Genomic DNA, 19,274 nt, shown 5'->3' with positions numbered 1-19,274 from the left:
TAGTTGGAGTTCCAAATTGGGATGCGCAAAGTTACAACTATAAGGCGTTCAAGGCTTGACAACTGTCGGGAGCACGTCAGCATGCTGTTATGAAAAACAATGTCCATCAAAATTGACACATCCCCTCGCTGCCTTTTTGTTATTGCTTAGCCTACTAGAGTCGGAATAGGGAGAGGAGCTTGGCACATGTGGTGAGCGGTGCGCAAAGTACCGCGCGCTCAAGACTTTCACAACTGTGAGGACATTTTTGCACGGCACGGCAGTCTGCTGTTATTAAAACAAAAAAAATCTACACGAATCCCCATCGCTGCCTTTTTCATTTTTGTCATAGCTTACCCTTCGCCTACAACTATCATGTATTTTCGGCGTCGCCTTCCCTTTCTTAGGCTACTTGAAAATGAAAGAGGGTGCAACAACTCGCTGACCATTTTTCTTCAAAAAATATAAAATAAATAAAGTTTCGGAAGTGGCCTTCCGACATCAACTCTCTTGTCTCTGGTTGCCGAAGCCCCTTATTCATTTTGCCTTGTTCTTGTTCATGAAGCACCCACACAAATTATGGTTGATCACAGTTTAATTATGCCCAGGTTTATCAAACACAGTCGAACTATTTTACTACCTGTAGGCTAAAATATGTCCAAACACATTACTTTTATTTCATAGGCCTACACATCCACAATTAATGTTACCTTCTTATTTTCGTTGCAGTGTCAACTGTGCTGCCATGATATTTAGGCTACACTCCCGTCTTAAAACATCAACTTGAAGCGCAAGTTTCCTCTTTTCCTATGGATGTCTCCACTGTGCCATGCCTCTCGCGTCTTAAAACAGCAATCTTATGCGCAGGTTTCTTCTTTTCCCTTCACATCCTGTGGGTGTCTCCACTGTGCCATGCCGCTACGATCAATCTTAGCGCGTTAAGACTACTCTAGACCACTCGTGGATTGCTCTTAGAGTTACGTGTCAACCTGCGATGGTTCTTTGCTAAGTTGGCTTTGGGAAACGCTCCGTGAGCTCTACGATGGTGTTAAGTGTGAACCTAAGTAGCACGTAGCGTTAAGTAGTACTTAAGGCCCTTTCGGAAACGAGGCCCTGACTAGTAGCAACGCCGAAGTTGTTCCATCGCTAGGAGGGCGTAGCCTGGCTAGTAGCCATGAGTCAGGCATCACCTGTGCTGATATTGGCAACAGTCACAATAGAGCCATAATATAAAACACATTGCACTGACACTGCCTAGTGGAAATTAATCAAGTACAACGCTGTCACTCAGCATAGAGTGGCACTGTAGAGGAAGAACGAACATGAAAAACATGAAAAAGATCTTGAAAAGATATCTACTATGTGACTGACAAGACAATCACAAGCTCCTTATGCCCTATATGCCATCACGCCCACTGTGTTCTGCAAATGCAGATCTTCTTCTTGTCCCATCAGTACTATAGAAATCAGCAGCTCATAGAGCGTTTGCCTTTCGTGCGCCAACATTGTGGAATGGCCTCCCACGCGATGTTGGAGATGCTGGCTCTGTGGACATTTTTAAAGCCAGGTTAAAAACCAGAATGTTTTAAATACGCATTTTAATTTTGTTTTACATATTTTTTAATCAGTTCACCGTTTCATTGTATTTTTTATTTCCTTTCTGAAATGTTATCCATTTTCGATGTAACTGATTCCTGATTTTCTTCTGTTTATGTATTTTGTTTACCATTATCTTATTGTTTAATCCATACATTTTATCATGAATTTGTAAAATGTTCCGAGACCGTGATACCACCCTATAATAAATTGAAATTGAAATTGAAATTCTCAAAGCTATGAGAAATGACACTTGGAATATTATACAGCCTACTGTACGTAGGTCATTGTAGGTTATGATAATGCTGGAAACATTTCTGTCCTAGTTTGATGTCATGTTCCTCTACTTTGTCTGTGTGTGCAGTAAGGCAGACCCAAAACAAGTCTTCTGATTATCAGGCAAATAGTCATCACACACACCCTTAAAGGGACACTGTGTGAGATTTTTAGTTGTTTATTTCTAGACTTCATGCTGCCCATTCACTAATGTTACCTTTTTGACGAATAATTACCAACACCATCAAATTCTAAGTATTCATTATGACTGGAAAAATTGCGCTTTTCATACATGAAAAGGGGGATCTTCTCCATGGTCCGCCATTTTGAATTTCCAAAAATAGCCATTTTTAGCTGCAAAAATGACTGTACTTGGACCATACTAGGAAATATTAGTTTATTACTGAGTAAACTTTCATGAAAATATCAAATTTGGCAATAGGCAGCCCAGTTTCAATGATCACCATAGTTGCAGTACCTTTTTTGACCATTTCCTGCACAGTGTCCCTTTAAATTCTACACGGCACTCCACACTTCATTTCATTACAGTTTTTCTTGATCGCTTTAACACAATTTTTTAAACTGACTCACACAAAGTCGTCATGATCACTATTTCAGCAAAGCAAAAGACACGTTGTGCATATGTGTTAACACATTCTTGTTGACTTGACATATTTCCCATTCATATAACACAGTTTTTGCTAAACAGTTAACGCATGTGCCATTTAAGTAGTACAAATTTCATTGTTTAAGCTCTGGTAACCACACAGAAGAATCTACTCCTGACTTTTAGAAACTACCATCAGTGGTATGAACGCATCGGAGCACCTATTTGACATGCCCTCTCAAAAATCTTAATTTAACAATCAGTCTTTATACACAGTGTCTTCTTGTTTGTTCTTGGCATGGAGTTCTTTTGCAAATTTACTGTAAGTGCATTCTCGTACTGCAACATCATGTTTTACTTTACACATATTTTCTGTAATACCGTTATCAGCCATTAGTAATTTTTTTATTACAGTAAAAAAAAAAAAAAAAGCAAAACCAACAAACAAACAAAAACAAAACAAAAACTACATCAAAGCATTCTGATTCTCAATCCAATTCTTTGCAATAAGACATTATTGTTACACGGACCCACTACCTAGCCTACTGACAATTTTACATAAGAAAAGACACACAACTCAAGTCTTTATGCAAAGCATTTACTGGGCCTGCTATCTCTCAGTCAGTAGATCCTGATCAAGCAGAGTCAGTGGCTAAGTAAAAGAAACAACAATGGAACTGGCTTGAAAGTTATGTAATTGACAACAGTGTTAAATAACGGCAAATTGTGTCAACATGATAGCCGTGTTTTGGATTATTACGACCATTGTGTAATGACTGATTGGGAGTGTTCATACACTGCTATGCAGTGTGTATTGGACTGAAGACAGAGTTTGCTTTTATTGCATATGTTAAATATTGTGGAAACGTAGTAGCCTTTTGCAAGCAAATATGTTGTGTTTGGAGAATTGGTTTAACTGGTTAGCCCGTTGCGTGAACTGGTATGAAAATGTGCTTTTTGGAGTGACAACTGTGTCAAAGCAATCAAGAAAAACTGTAATGTCATAACATGCAACTGTACACTGTATGGTTGATGTGTTATGCTGAAAATATGTTAAGCCTTTTTGTGTGTGTATTTATTCTGTGTTGTATTGAGTGGTTTGCTATAGGTCTTTTACTGTCCTCTTGGTGTCCTGTGTTATGTTAGAAGTACTCAATGCAACAAATCAAGTTTTCTGACAGAACAGACAAGTGCAATAAGAGATGGCAAACAGCATGTGATTGTGTGTGTGTGTGTGTGTGTGTGTGTGTGTGTGTGTGTGTGTGTGTGTGTGTGTGTGTGTGTGTGTGTGTGTGTGTGTTTTTGCGCGCACGCGTGTGTGCGTGCATGTGTGTGAGCTAGCGCATTTTACCATTCAGTCGGAGAAACTTGAAAAGTGTGTTTATTGACAAGTGTTTTTATTCATAAAATATTTGTCTCCATTGAATACAAGTGTCAATTGTCTACCAGATCATTCATACACGGGAGTTTCTCCTTTCTTGATGCACCTGTAGAGCCTGTTCAGCCTGAGGATGTCATTCTTGCTCATCTCCCTGGCCTTGCCGATCTCCACATTGGGGTCGGGGATGGGGATCATGGTGGGCTGGCCATTGGCAGAGAAGGCAGTTCTGCAGCGAGACAAAATAGTAGAACATTTCCCATTAAATAAATATGAAACTAGAAATGTGCATTGAGAGCACATGCACCTCCCTCTTGTGGCAGGCTGCAAAGTTGCAGGAGCTAATCAACCAACAAACACACAAACTCGGGTGAGCACATACGTAACCTCCTTAGTGGAGGTAACAAATGTTAGTAGGGGTTGTGTATCAAGCAACCTAAATGGGCACTGTGGAAACCTGATTATAACCTGATATCACTGATTATATAATTATAATACTATATTTGGATATCATATGCCTTTTGCCAGCTACGTAGGCTATGTTGATTTTGATTGGTTGTTATAGGCCAGTGTTTAATGCATAAAAGTAGAGAAACTTTATTTATCCCCAAGGACAAATCTGTGTACTGTAATGCCATTTTTTGATGACTCCATAAAATAAATGAAGAAGTAAAGAAAATATGAAAATGAATTTCATTAGTTCACTATCGAAAATTTGGATTAGGCATGCATGCATACATATTCATTATCGTTGGAAAAATGCCTGCGACTCTCGCAGGAGAGTGGTTGTCCACGCAGTTGACTGATCATCAAAGTGCTTTACGGGGTCGGCAGCGACCAATGCACTCAAGAACAAACTCTTGCAAGAGAGTGGCGGTCCACGCGGTGGACTGATGATCAAAGTGCTTCACGGGGTCTGCCGGGACCACTGCACTTAAGATGCTGAGAGATTACGCGGCGTATTGGGCAAGATCGCTGTCTGTGGTGCTGGAGTACTGCCATGGCCGAGAAATGACTATGCAGTAAACATTCTGGAGCTCCAGAGTACAGGGCGCCACTGAGAGCTCTGACAATATCTGCACCCGCAGATATGTGTGAACTCTGAGCGGACACCCCCCGACAGATGATGGTTAGGGAGCAATGGAGCGAGAGGGGAGGTGGTGGGACGAGCGAGAAAGAAAATTTCTGACTGGAAACAGTTGAGTGGAGAATAAATGCTGGATAGTTAATTAAGGGGCGTTCCAAATTTTCTGCACGCTGAAATTCCACCAAATGACAGCAGATCAGAGAATGAGATGCAGCTGGTTAAATAGGTGTGCCTATCTTTTCGCGCTGGACTCGGGCGAATGACAGTAGAGTGCAGAATAGAATGTAGGTGGTAAATTAGGCAATCCAAATTTTATTACGCTTCTCTCGAACTTTCATTTTTTACAAAAACGTGCATTTAAATACATAGTCTATAGACCTGTAGGTGACAGATGTTTCATGGACATAACAATTAATGAAAAAAAGGGTGGGAAACCCTCAGTTATAAGTGCATATCACATCACAATGTAATGTATGACAAGGCTATTAGATTTCAGAGGTCACTTTCATTTTCAAAGATTTTTTGGGGGGATTTTATGCCTTTATTTCAGTTAGGACAGTGTGAGAGCGTGAGAGGAAAATAATGGAGGAGAGAGAGATGGGGAAGGATCGGCAAAGGACCCGGGCCAGAATCGAACCCGGGTCACCAGTGTAGGTACAGCATCTTAGCTCATTGAGCCACCACGCCACCTAGAGGGCACATTTCTTTTTCTTTTTTTTTGCCTTTATTATTATTTTTGCGAAAAGATAGTGAGAGACACAGACAGGAAGCGAGTGGGGAGAGAGAGATGGGGAAGGATCGGCAAAGGACCCGGGCCAGAATCGAACCCGGGTCGCTGTACTGGTGTAGTAGGCCTGTGCTCTACTGCTTGAGCCACGGTAGCAGCAAGAGGTCACATTTCTACAGCTTTTGCTCACCTGTGGTACTGCATGACGGAGTTGTAGTCATAGGGAGTGTCCTGGTTCAGAGTCTCAATCTTGTCAAAGTTATATGACATTACTGTTGAATATATATAAATAAGACAGAACGATTAGCAAAAACCTAATGACACAAATGGTCTTGTTTTCAGGTACAGATCTGAACATATCATGAATTTTAAGGACAGCCAATGACAGCCAATGAATTGCATGTTCTCTAATTGTAATATTATTTTTTAACACAGATAATTCTGCAGTGTAAATTCACCATTTAAACGCCCTTCATAGAACTGTGTCTAATTATTTAATTAGAATTAAAAGAACTAAAACACAGGTTGTACAGTACAGAGCTGCCACATGTTCCCATACTTGGATTGATGTTCTCATAGAGGATTTTGATGTGGTTGTCGCGGTCGCTGCGTGTCTGCTCATGGTTGAAGCCCAGGGCGTGGAGCAGCTCGTGCTGGACAGTGTGGTGGTAGACGCAGCCCATGCGGTTCAGAGAGAGGGTCTGCTCACCACCGCGACGGCCCACATGGGAATAACATCTGCAGCAGGCAACAAAATGTAAACAGATTTAGTAAAGGCTACCTCGGTAGTTTGTTCCATATCATTATATTAAGCCATTAAGACACAGTGTTATGCAATTTTGCTGTTACCAAAATCGCAATTGCCAAGTCATAGTGCATTACTAAATGCCCTGTGTTATGTCATAGTAGTGTAGTACTATGCTAGTTCACTTTTCAACGACTATTACAGCATTCCTCTGGTGGAATGGCGTGCTTTATGGGGTTACATGGTTATGCACAACCTGTTAAAGCACCACTAGTTTTGATTTTCAGTCACCCCATACAGGAAGGCTTGTCTAGGGGGCGCTGTGGCGCAGTCCGCTAAGCCCCCCACACTTGGGTTTGCATGCCCATGGGGACCCCGATTCGAGTCCGGCCTGGGTCATTTCCCAACCCTACCCCATCTCTCTCCACACTTACTTCCTTTCGCACCTTCACTGTCCTATCTGAAATAAAGGCCCAAAAAGTCCATAAAAATCTCAACAACAAAAAAAGAGAAAAAAAGAAAGGCTTGTCTAAACTCCAAAGAGACAACCCCAGCCTTTGTATGGTTGCTATGGTGATAGCCTTACGGGGGGAGCCAAAGCAAATCCACAAGTACCTTCAAACCTTTTACAATTTCAGGAACCCCTGAAATTATTTCAGAAAAAAATAAGTTTTATATAATATAAGTTAGAAAAACTACTGAAGGTGCTTTAACTTGTGCTGTGAAAATATTAATAACATATTGACCCGTTCAGAATCGACGTCCTCATGAATGTGTTTGCATCGTTGACTCAAACACACCAGAGATGTTTCAAGGGTATTACGAGAGACTCCACTCTTCTGGTTGGTACTGCACTCTAGGCCGCCAACGGCGGAATGCAGACTCCTTTCAGAAAGAATGGGCTGCGCTAGTCTCTCGACAGCGGCCACTAGGTGAACTGCAGTGATGGGTAAAATAGGTAATGGGGAGGCTGTATGTAAAACAGACGAAACACGAACAGCCAGAGCAGACACTAAAGAGAGAAAAACTGCCGTTCTGAAGCGTGTATGTTGATAAAAAATAGAGATTCCAAAAAGTACACTTGTTATGCTATTTTGAGAGGGAAGAGGCTGTTCCAGAAGCGTAGAAAATGTTTGTTGTTACCAGACATTAAACTACTGACTGGACTGATGACATCGTCAGGAATGGCTGTGTCTGTCGTGCCCACTGCATATCTGAAGTTAGCCTAACCATCCGTTATCTTATTTCGGAGAAAACACCTGTCGAGTTTCTGTACAAGTGAACGGTGCATGGTCGATTCTGGGCTAACGATGCGCACGCAGCCAAATAACGTCATATCTGTTTACAAACTCTAAAGGGGTCAATTGTAATTTTGCATAGGGACAACCAAAGGTATGGTGCTGTATTGTGATCTGAAAGAGAATCTGCAGAGAGCTAACATAATTTTAAGTAGGTGAAGGGCATTGGCTTCTTACCCGCTGAGGGACAGGATGTGGATGTAATCTTTCTGTGTTGTCCTCTCGACGAATCGGATGCACGACTCATCTTTGATGGACTGGAATGCACGCAGAATCACAGCTTCCTCACGCTCAGCTGTAAGGCATTCATGTTCAACTCATGCTTACACGTGCACTCTGTATATGGCTACTGGCTATGGTGCAAAATTATGTATTATAGAAATAACTTTTATGTTTCACAAAGGGCAACCTACTAATTTTGTCATGTCAATATGAAAAGAAAGAAAGAAAGAAACAAACAAAAAACGAAGGAAAGAAAGAAAGAAAGAAGGAAAGAAAGAAAGAAGCAAGTAAAGAAAGAAAGAAAAGAAGAGGGAGAAAAGAAACAAAAAGAAAAAGAAATAAACAAAAAACTAAGGAAAGAAAGAAAGAAAGAAAGAAAGAAAGAAAGAAAGAAGGAAAGAAAGAAAGAAGCAAGTAAAGAAAGAAAGAAAAGAAGCGGGAGGGCTGAATATAAGGCTTACAGTAGTGGTCACGGATGGTGTACAATATTCTTACAGTAGTGGATGGTGTATAATCTTACAGTAGTGGTGGTGGATGGTGTACAATGTTAGGCTTACAGTAGTGGTGGTGGATGGTGTATAATACTCTTACAGTGGTGGTGGCTGGTGTACAATGTTAGGCTTACAGTATTGGTGCTGGATGGTGTATAATCTTACAGTAGTGATGGTGTATAATCTTACAGTAGTGGTCATTGATGGTGTCTAATAGGTTTACAGTAGTGGTCACGGATGGTGTACAATATTCTTACAGTAGTGGATGGTGTATAATCTTACAGTAGTGGTCAAGGATGGTGTGTAATAGGCTTACAGTAGTGGTGGTGGATGGTGTACAATGTTAGGCTTACAGTAGTGGTGGTGGATGGTGTACAATGTTAGGCTTACAGTAGTGGTGGTGGATGGTGTATAATCTTACAGTAGTGATGGTGTATAATCTTACAGTAGTGGTCATGGATGGTGTGTAATACGCTTACAGTAGTGGTGGTGGATGGTGTATAATCTTACAGTAGTGGTCATGGATGGTGTATACAGTAATATGCTGACAGTAGTGGTTGTGGATGGTGTATAATCTCACAGTAGTGGTCGTGGTGGATGGTGTATAATGCTGATAGTAGTGGTCGTGGATGGTGTATAATCTTACAGTAGTGGTCGTGGATGGTGTATAATGCTTACAGTAGTGGTTGTGGATGGTGTGTAATACGCTTACAGTAGTGGTGGTGGATGGTGTACAATGTTAGGCTTACAGTAGTGGTCGTGGTGGATGGTGTATAATGCTGACAGTAGTGGTCGTGGATGGTGTATTATCTTACAGTAGTGGTCGTGGATGGTGTATAATGCTTACAGTAGTGGTCGTGGATGGTGTATAATGCTTACAGTAGTGGTCGTGGTGGATGGTGTATAATGCTTACAGTAGTGGTCGTGGATGGTGTATAATGCTTACAGTAGTGGTCGTGGATGGTGTATAATGCTTACAGTAGTGGTCGTGGATGGTGTAGGGCACGTAGATGTTCCCGTCCCCGGACTTTGGCCACATGCAGGCGGCGGAGGTGCAGGGGTCAGCATTCCTGCCATCCAAACCGTAGGCGATGTCATCAATCACCAAAGGCTCATCAGCCCCACGTACTTCAAAGGAAAATAAAAAATATGCAATGTTAATAAAAAATATGTTAAATCAACTCTCAAAGTGTTGAATTATCACTGAATTTTTCACTGTGTATAATAGTTGGTAAAACACCATCCTTTAATGATCCCTTTTTTTCATACATCATTTTCTCATGTCACAATTACGCATACCATCAATAAATGTATAGAAATCAATCACAGAGAAGACTGTCCGTATGATTAATTATGATGACTAGACTTGAAACCACCAATAATGATCATAACACTGAAATGTATTGTGTCTTACCAAGGTTTCTGTTGGCTTTCTCAATGATCTCAGAAACCGACAGATCAGCATCCTCTGTTTGAAGGTGTTGGAAAACAAAATCATGTCAATGTTTATTTATTTACTCATTTTCCTATGTATCTCCATAGTATATGTGTAAATGAGAGCAGCCATATTTTATACGTAAACGTGTGTAAGAAATAGATTACAATGGATTTTTTATGAAAGACTATAAAGACTATTTTTATATAAACACTTACATGAGTAGCAGGCACCGTTGGGTGAGCATCAAGCACATAGGCAAAAGAAAACAAATACATAGTTTGAATGAGTTTCTGATGCGCGCGCACACACACACACACACACACACACACACACACACACACACACACACACACACACACACACACACACACACACACACACACACACACACACACACACACACACACGCACACAAACACACACAATGAATGGATGAATGGTACACTGATTAAAATCCAACACCCACCCATGCACAGAACACACCCACCCACCCATACACCCACACACACAGACATATTGACATAAAGCAGGCAGGTACACACATAGAGACACACAGAATGCCTTACCTCAGCCTTTGTGAAGGACACCAGGAGAAGAGCCAGGAGGCCCACTCTGACTTTCCAAGCCATGTCTTGTGCAATGATCTGGTGAGGAATGACATATAATAAGATTAAGAATTTAAGAACAAAGATAAGGATAGGCCTACGTTTTTAACCCAATGCAATATGTAATTCATAAAAGTACAGTCCAAAAACACAATCCTGTGATGCTTACTCTCTAGGAACGCCGGAGGATGAGGAGGGTCCGAGACAGACTCCTATATATTACACATGTCATGTGATCTCACCGGAAACGCATAGGCATATAGACCAAACACAAAATTCGGACATTCAGACAGTTCAAAAAAGTGGTCTCTGTTTATTGATAAGGAAGTGCTGTTCCTGGTACAGTGCATGTTTGACCAGGTACATGTGTGTACTTCCCACCATCCTGGTGAAATGTCAGGTAGTGAGCGCAGGGCTACTGACAGCTTTGGCAAGGCCCAGAACAGAATCATGGAAAAGCCCCCCAACCTGACCTTATTCATAAATTGTAATCACGACCCAGTTCTGTGCCCTCCCTCTACCTGGGCCTGCTGGGACAACAACTGACCCCTTTGTCCCCGTTGTCGGATTCCCTCAGTGACGATTGTTCCGTAAAGGGTTGGAAAAGATAAAATGTTGTTGAAACAGCTGCCTTTTGGCACCATTTTCTAAAGCTTACCCTTTGCCTTGTTTTTGTCCTATTTAAATATAGTAGTAAAAGTATGTTTACGTAACAATCATATAGGGCCATGTGCAGCAGTGCTCCTCTTTTAATTCAAAGTCCAATATTTTGTCCATTGTTTTTTTTTAACGTTTTGAAGATATCTTGGAACATTTTTGAAGAACTGAGAGCATTTTACCCCTGTCAAGGAGGTTATGTTTTCGATCGTGTAGCAGGATAACTCAAAAAGTTATGAACAGATTTTGATTAAATTTTGTGGAGTTGTTGGAAATGACAAAAGGAACAAGTGATTAAATGTTGGTGGTGATCCGGATCACAATCTCAAATATAGGAATTAAAAAAAAAAGATTCTTCACCCTTGTGGGATAGGGCGAATTTTGATTCTAACTCCACAAAACAAAGCAGAAAGACTTGAAATGAAAAAAGGTGTAATACCCTGCCGTGGCAGAGGTTTGCAGTCTCTGAGTGCTTCTAGTTATTTAATTAAATAGAAATGTTTGCAGCAGGTAACAACAGATACAGTGTATGTTGAATTAGAGGAGACATGAGCCTGAGTATCAAAAGGTTTATGTTGAATAGCATTCACGATCCACCTGACTGTGGATAGAAGAGGAGACAAGACTATATTTGAAATAAGGAGAGAGAGATGACACTAAACTAATTCAACCAAACAAAGAGTGATGAGGGTCTAACATTGTGTTGAGTGGAACATGACTCACAGTGACAGCAAAGATTTTCTATGTTCCACCGTCTCTTGTAATACTGTAGGGCCATTTTCTGGGATTTGGTAGTATGCTAAGCAAGCATGTTTTTGCTCTGTGTCTTTGTGCATGTGTGCAACTGATAAGTAAGTAGTAGCCTAAAGGTGAAGGAGGCAGAAAAGAGGTTAGAAGTCAAGTCATGGGATGGTTGGTGTCAGGGCTGTGCTGGGAGAGAAAAACAGCGCGGGCATTTTTGATGTAGACCAGCCCCTCTCACAGCCCCCTGCTTTACCACGATATTATGATTAGCTCAGTCCACTGTCTATATTAAAGATGCACCAATGAGAGGACTGGATTGGGACTCCAAGACACCCTGAGCATTATTCTCATAGACCAGCCCCTCTCACAGCCCCCTGCTTTACCACGGTATTATGATTAGCTCAGTCCACTGTCTATATTAAAGATGCTCTGATGAAGGCCTAGTGCTGAAACGTCAGCACCAAAGAAAAAAGAAAAAAAGTGGTGAACTGTGAAGAGGCAGTGTTGCGCTCTTCCTTGAGTTAACTGAAGACTGGAGTACCCTGAAAAGCTGCACCTGCTAAAAAAGAAACATTCCAGGTGTGCGGGCTCTCACCAAAAACTTTGTCAGTAAATTAAAGATGCACCAATGAGCCATACCATCTAAATGGTGGGCCGGTCTCTAAGGGACAAAAAACAACACAACAACAGCATCTGCCCGTGAGGACTGTCAGCCCACCAGGAAAACGGCCTGTTTGCCAGATTACAGTCCAGCCCCGGCTGGTGGTGTATGGTGGGGTGGTGAAGGGTTGATATGAATGTGGGGGGATATACAGTAAGAGGGGATATGAATGTGGAGACAAACAGTTTTAAGCAGTAGCCTATTTGATTTGAAGCCCGCTGGACAAAAAGATGTTGGCTATCTACTTTATTATCCCTGGTTACAAGGGCGACGCCATTACTATTTTGTGTACCAGTTGCTAGTGCTAAATCATCCAGAAGGGCTATAGGCATAGGGTGACATCTTTTCCATACATTTAGCCTGATAGACATGAAGTGCAATGTAGCGGGTGGCCAAAACCGGGACATATTTGTGTCCTGACAGAGTTTGCTCAGGACCTGGGACACACAAATCCAAACCGGGACTGTCGCGGTTAAACCGGGACGTCTGGTCACCCTATAAAGGCAGCCTAACAGGAAGTAGCAGAGTGGAGATACTGTGGTTGAAATGGGCGGGGTTAGTGGGTGTGGTAACGAGGTGGATTCAAATATTCATACACTATTTTCAACTTAAATATGTAATGTTCATACTTCACAGGTTATCTAATATGACATTCTCTGCATGGTGTTGGTGTTTGACCTCTTGAATAGTTTGAATACACAATACAGTAGTGTATGTCTACAAATCTTTACAAATATAAATCTGTTGAATGATTTGTTTCAAATCCACTGGCTACTGTTGAATGAAGTAATTGCCAGACCTACAGTATTATTATTCAACAGCTTGTGGGATTTTCTACTTCATAGTCATCAAGCAGGAAATGAGTGCACACTCACACAGAGATTCTTTTCATACATTTTTAATAGCTGGCAATGGCTGCAGTCTGAAAAACACGTTCAGCTGTTCTCCTGTTCAGGCAGAAATGGAAATGGGATCTTGTTAGTCCTAAAACCATAATTAATATGTTATCAAAACACACACACATGCGCATACACGCACGTGCGCGCACACAGACACACACACACATGCAGGCACACACATGCAGGCACGCACACATTATCTCTCCTTTCAACTTCTCTCCACTCTCCCAACAGCTAGGGTGAGCCAACATATTTTAAAAGTAGCCTACACTTACTTACTCTGTCATTAACACTTGTAGAGCCTGTTGACTCTCAGAATGTCATTCTCGCTCATCTCCGTGGCTGTTCCGAAAGGCACGTTAGGGTCGGGGTAAGGTTCCATGGTGGGCTGTCCATTCCAGGAGAAGGCATACCTGAAATCCACAAACAGTTTACAATGGTTCAAATGCACAATAGAGACGATAGAGCAAATGAAGGGTTTATTTGCAAAACATTGCAAAACATTTTGTAGAATGTTGGGAAATTGACTTTTTTTGTATGGTAATTCCATTGAATTGCATTGCAAAATGCATTTTATATAGGTTAAAAAAGTATGTTCTCAAAATATTTGAATGGTAAGAATTCACACATAGGTGATATAACCTCTGAACAGCCATTTTCAATAATAAAATTCAAAAGTCAAAAAATGGAGATACACCGTTTTGCAAATAAACCCTTCAAATACTGTAGATTAAAATATTAAATATTTTAAAATATACTATTACACGTAAGATGAATATTTGTGCTGACAAGGGTATTTGTGTTTCATGCTTTAAAATTCTCCAGAAGGACCTTGTGGAATGATTGACACTGACAGCCATCGATGCACACGTTGACCGTCTTTATCTGTCTTGAAATCGAATGTTTACACATACGGTAATTGAATGCTTCCTATTCATCTACACATCATATGTAGTCCCACTGCAACAAATGATCTGACCCTCTCCATTTGATCCTCCATTTCTCTAGTGACTCAACCCTCAGTCCTCTACAGTAGGTATTGCAACTACTGTATGCTGCTCATTGAAACTGTGCTGCCTACTGATACATTTGATCTTTTCACATATATTTACTAAGTAATAAACTAATATTTACTAGAATGACCAAAGTACAGTACGTTTTGCATTTGAAAATGTCAATTCCTGGAAATTCAAAATGGAGGACAATGGAGAAGATCCACCTTTTCATGTATGGAAAGTGCAATTTTCCCAGTCTGAATAGTTTGATGGTGGTGGTAAGTATTCGTGAAAAAGGTAACATTTGTGAATGGGCAGCATGAATTCCGGAAATAAACTACTGAAAATATTACTCGGTGCACCTTTAACATTAACTCACTTGTGGTATTGCATGACAGAGTTGTAGTCATACGGAGTGCCCTGGTTCAGAGTGGCGATCTTGTCGAAAGCGTACTCCAGGCCTATTTCAAATGAGAAAATTCATTGTATCAGGATCATTGTGAAACATTGTCAAAGTGTTTAAATATTATATAAAGTCTGTGAAAAAAAAGGTAATCTCATTTTCTACAATTTCAAATGAACTTATACTTGATTGTCGACATTACCAACACATATTTATTTAAACAAGTTTGATGTTATGTCAAGTTATCGTAATTGTAATTGCAGAGTGAATGAACGTAGAATAGAAAGAGGGTGTTGTAGGCAAAGCCCCTTTACAGTACTACCAGTCCCAAAGCCCCTTTCCTACCGGGCCCAAAGCCCCTATAGCACCCGGGCCCAAAGCCCCTTTCCTACCGGGCCCAAAGCCCCTATAGCACCCGGGCCCAAAGCCCCTTTCCTACCGGGCCCAAAGCCCCTATAGCACCCGGGCCCAAAGCCCCTTTCCTACCGGACTGCACGTTGTGCAGGAGGACTCTGATGTACTGGTCGCGGTCGCTACGACACTGCTCATGGTTGAAACCCAGGGCGTGAAGCAGCTCGTGCTGAACAGTGTTGTGGTAGATGCAGCCATTGCGATCCAGAGAGAGGGTCTGGCCATTACCGAGACGGCCCACGTAAGAATAGCAACTGCGGAGGATGAAGAGGAACGAGATAACCATTTGTACTTAGGAAAATTGACATGCTCACATTTAATTTGCTCCAAAAAGTAGGCCGATTTGAATTTCACTAGACTGACTCACTTCACTAGACTGACTCTGTCATGGTATTTTGAGCAGCATCACAGACAGGATGGGTGGGCCCAGGTTAATTATCCATATGGTTGAATGGTTTAATGGCTAAAATTAGCAATTTTCCTTGATTTCTGGCACAATTTTCACACATATCATTTCATCATCAATCACATCAATCTGACCATCGTCAATCATCAATGTGATTTTACTCAGACTCAGGGCGGATTAAAATGTAGTTAGGCCTAAGTAAAATATTTTTGTCAAAATATAGGCCTCCTTATGTAAGTACCCATTTAAAAACAACTTCCAAAATTACTACATACTCATTAAGTACTTAGGCCCTAATTACAGTAATTTGAGTAAATGTACATTATTAGTTACTTTCCACTCATGGACATTGAAATGTGTTTAAGTGAAGACAGTATTAGTGAATCTTACCCTTAATTGTGCCTGAGGTTTGGGGTTGTTGTGTGTTTATGTTTTGGAAAATCTTAATAAAGAAATGTTTGAAAAAAAAGGAGACTCGTACCCGGTGTCAGACCGAATATAGATGTAATCCCTGTGGCTGGAGTTCCAGGGAATAAAGCGGATACAGGTGGAGCTGGAGAAGGACTGAAGACCACGCTCGATGACAGAACGCTCACGGTCAGCTAAACACACACACACACACAGACACACAGACACAGACACACACACACACACACACACACACACACACACACACACTCATTATGTATGACTCTTTCATTGACAAATGCTTCCAAAAGTCGCTGAACTATACAGAAAGAGCTGTTAAATCAAATCAATTTGATCAAATCTTTCGGCCATTACGAAGCTTGAAAACACAGATTTCAACATATCTGTACTTTTGCAAAATTAAGAGGATCAATACATGTAGGTGTTTCTTTACTTCTTTTATTCTTTAATCTATTTCAAGTGTTACGATTGGGAGAGTTCAGTACATTAAGATAAGACACACAACCACATGACTCATTTCATTCCACCCCAGATGAGGGGCGGGGGGCGGGGGGCATTGGGCAATGGTTTGGTTGGTCTGAGACCCATGGATGTCGATGGTCACGCCTGAAGGCAGGGTGAGAGCCTGCGAGTGAAAGGTTATGTGACCTCTTATGGTCTAAACCTGCGAAAGATTTGTTAGTTTTGACACATATTTTTTGCCATAGCATACACATCTTGTAAAATCGTGTTTAATACTCACAGTATTCATTGGTGATGTAGTAGGGCACATAGACCAGACCGTCAGAGGACTTCGGCCACATACAGCTTCCGGAGGTGCAGGGGTCGGCGTTCCTGTCGGCCTCAGAGGGGTAGGCAATGTCATCCACCCAGGGCTGTAGTCAAGTCCACCTTTGTAGAGTCCAAGACAAGTCCAAGACCAGAATAGTCAAGTCCGAGACAAGTCCGAGTCCAAAGAGGTTTGAGTCCGAGACGAGACCGAGTCCAAAAAGACTCGAGTCCAAGTCAAGTCCGAGTCACATGTCGGTCAGTGTTAAACAATGAAAAGGATGAATATCAATAAAGCGGATGTTTGAAGGTAACCCATATGCCATGGATGTGAAGACAAACTTGTATGTTGTTGGATTTCAAGATCCAGTCGAGAATTTATGGTAGCCAATGTTCTAAAACAATATGAAGACAGACCCGGTCGAGTCCAAAAGCTTAATTTGGCAAGACCAGTGTCCGAGTCCAAGACAAGTCCGAGTCCAATTGATAGCGAGTCCAAGACAAGTCCAAGTCCATAAAAAAACGGACTTGAGTCCGGACTCGGACCGAGTCCGGACTCGAGTACTACAGCCCTGCATCCACCACATAAGGCTCATCAGGCCTACGCACTAAAGACAAAGACAGACAAACACAATCCGCATTAACTTCCGGGTTCCCAGACTTTGTAAATTTCCGTTCATGACCTCTTGTAATTTGTGATGAATACATCTGCTAAATAGACTGTATAATATAATGTAAGTTAACACACAAGTGCAGTGGGATTTCACATGTAAGTTTCTGGCCTTTAGTAGCAGAGAAAAAAATATTTATTTAACCCAAAGGAAATTAAGATTCCAAGGTAGGATTGAAGGAATTTCTTTTTTTCTTTCTTTCTTTCTTAGACTTAGTCTTTCTCACTATCCTCCACATCTTTGAGCTCGGTGCTGCCTTTGACAAAGTAAAGGCAGTCATGGGTAAGCGGTTAGAGTGTCAGACTTGTAGCCCAAAGGTTGCCGCTTCGGCTCCCGATCCGCCAGTGTGGTGGGGGGAGTAATTAACTAGTGCCCTCTTCCCCATCCTCTTCCACGACTAGGTACCCTAAGCATGGTACCGTCCCGCCGCACTGCTCCCTTGGGGGCTGCCCCCTTGCACGGGTGAGGCATACATGTAATTTTGTTGTGTGCAGTTCGCACTTGTGTGCTGTGGAGTGCTGTGTCACAATGACAATGGTTTAACTTTGAACTGTCTGAAAGATTCCACTATATCATCATCTATCAACACAAATCTTACACCACCCCTGTACCTCAAGGTTCACTCCTGGGCCCCATTCATTTTATACATGCTTCCACTTGGACATATCATCCGCTGTCATGAACTCCAATTCCACTGTTATGCTGATGATACCCAGTTTTACATCACCACCAAAACCATCTACCCTGCCATCCTCTCCACCCTCACTTGCTGCCTTACCAACATTAAAATCTGGATGAACTACAACTTTCTCAAACTTAGCAGTAATAAAAATGATTTCATCAGCTTTGCCCCAAACTCCATGCACCCCAGCTGTCAAAACTTAAGAAATCTCTTACCTACATCCTTGTTTGCTCTATGAAGTCTTCCAGACACAGAGGTGTCCTCAACGCCAACTTCCTCTAGAACGAAATCATTAACAAATATGACAATACACTTAAATTACTCACAAACTAATATAAGATGATAAATCATATATGATGAATACTATTTACAGTAGGGATGAATATGACAAGAAACACTTACACATATTCGGGTCAGAATAGGTGTATGAATATGAGAAAAGACAAATACATGATATGTTAATTAAGCATTCACATGTAGAATGCACGCGCATGCACAAACAAATACACACACACACATACACACACACACACATTCATTCATTAATTCGTGTGTCAAGCCATTCAGTGTCCCTATTAATAAATATTCATGTCCAAACAGAATCACCTCCTTCTATCATTGGTTGGAGAAATAAGCGGGAAAAAAATCATTCTTCACACACACATGCTATATACAAACCTCAGCCCAGGTGGAGGAGAGGACAAAAACCCCAACAATGATTTGAACAAACATCTTCAACGTCTACAAGAGAAGACAGGGATGAAAATATCTCATCCCGTATGACAGCATGGAGAAAACACAATAAAATTATCTACATGAATATATGATCTCACTGTGATTATAAGCAACTTGATGATAATGCACAACAAAATGATGCAGTGAAAAAGGTATGCTATTGTCAGCCAGGCTTATCACACACAATAATGCTGACCCACTGATAATCTGTCAATGATGAAGCCCATACAACATTGCTTGAAAAGATGTCTAGTGAGGCATTAACATTGGCCATGAGATCCACTGCAGATTCATAGCAAGACTGACACTCACCTGTTTCTTGTCCAGCAGTCAAGCGTCCACCAGCTCTGCCAGTCTGTCTTAT

The 19,274-nt window shown here is 41.3% G+C and overlaps 3 protein-coding genes across 4 annotated transcripts in view; all 3 read right to left on the bottom strand.

Moving 5' to 3' along the window:
* LOC134447319 (high choriolytic enzyme 1-like) overlaps positions 1–19,234 on the bottom strand; it is a 25,500-nt gene extending 6,266 nt beyond the window's left edge. Inside the window, exon 1 of the mRNA XM_063196722.1 lies at positions 19,223–19,234. The gene's annotated coding sequence lies outside the window, so the exon portion shown is untranslated. The remainder of the gene's footprint in view (positions 1–19,222) is intronic.
* On the bottom strand, positions 3,842–10,473 carry LOC134447318 (high choriolytic enzyme 1-like). The gene is made up of 7 exons (XM_063196721.1): positions 10,411–10,473; positions 9,821–9,872; positions 9,385–9,534; positions 7,871–7,988; positions 6,210–6,388; positions 5,841–5,922; positions 3,842–4,065 (listed from the first exon to the last, which is right to left on the bottom strand). Exons 1-7 carry the CDS (start codon positions 10,471–10,473, stop codon positions 3,909–3,911), a joined length of 801 nt encoding a protein of 266 aa, XP_063052791.1. The 3' UTR covers positions 3,842–3,908.
* On the bottom strand, positions 13,394–19,274 carry LOC134447320 (hatching enzyme 1.2-like). Of its 2 annotated transcripts, none has more exons than XM_063196725.1 (10): positions 19,223–19,274; positions 18,854–18,916; positions 18,391–18,451; positions 17,406–17,430; positions 16,797–16,924; positions 16,107–16,227; positions 15,295–15,473; positions 14,785–14,866; positions 13,690–13,823; positions 13,394–13,458 (listed from the first exon to the last, which is right to left on the bottom strand). In XM_063196725.1, the coding sequence occupies exons 2-9, from the start codon at positions 18,905–18,907 to the stop codon at positions 13,697–13,699; spliced, it is 777 nt and encodes a 258-aa protein (XP_063052795.1). In that variant the 5' UTR covers positions 18,908–18,916; positions 19,223–19,274; the 3' UTR covers positions 13,394–13,458; positions 13,690–13,696. The 2 variants fall into 2 exon arrangements, with proteins under 2 accessions (XP_063052795.1, XP_063052794.1); XM_063196724.1 differs by having other exon boundaries at positions 13,397–13,458; positions 13,686–13,823.

The sequence above is a fragment of the Engraulis encrasicolus genome, chromosome 4 (genome assembly GCF_034702125.1).
Source record: "Engraulis encrasicolus isolate BLACKSEA-1 chromosome 4, IST_EnEncr_1.0, whole genome shotgun sequence".
Classification (NCBI taxonomy): Eukaryota; Metazoa; Chordata; class Actinopteri; order Clupeiformes; family Engraulidae; genus Engraulis; species Engraulis encrasicolus.
The sequence above is the reverse complement of the archived record's forward strand: the minus strand, read 5'-3'. Positions and strand labels throughout refer to the sequence as shown.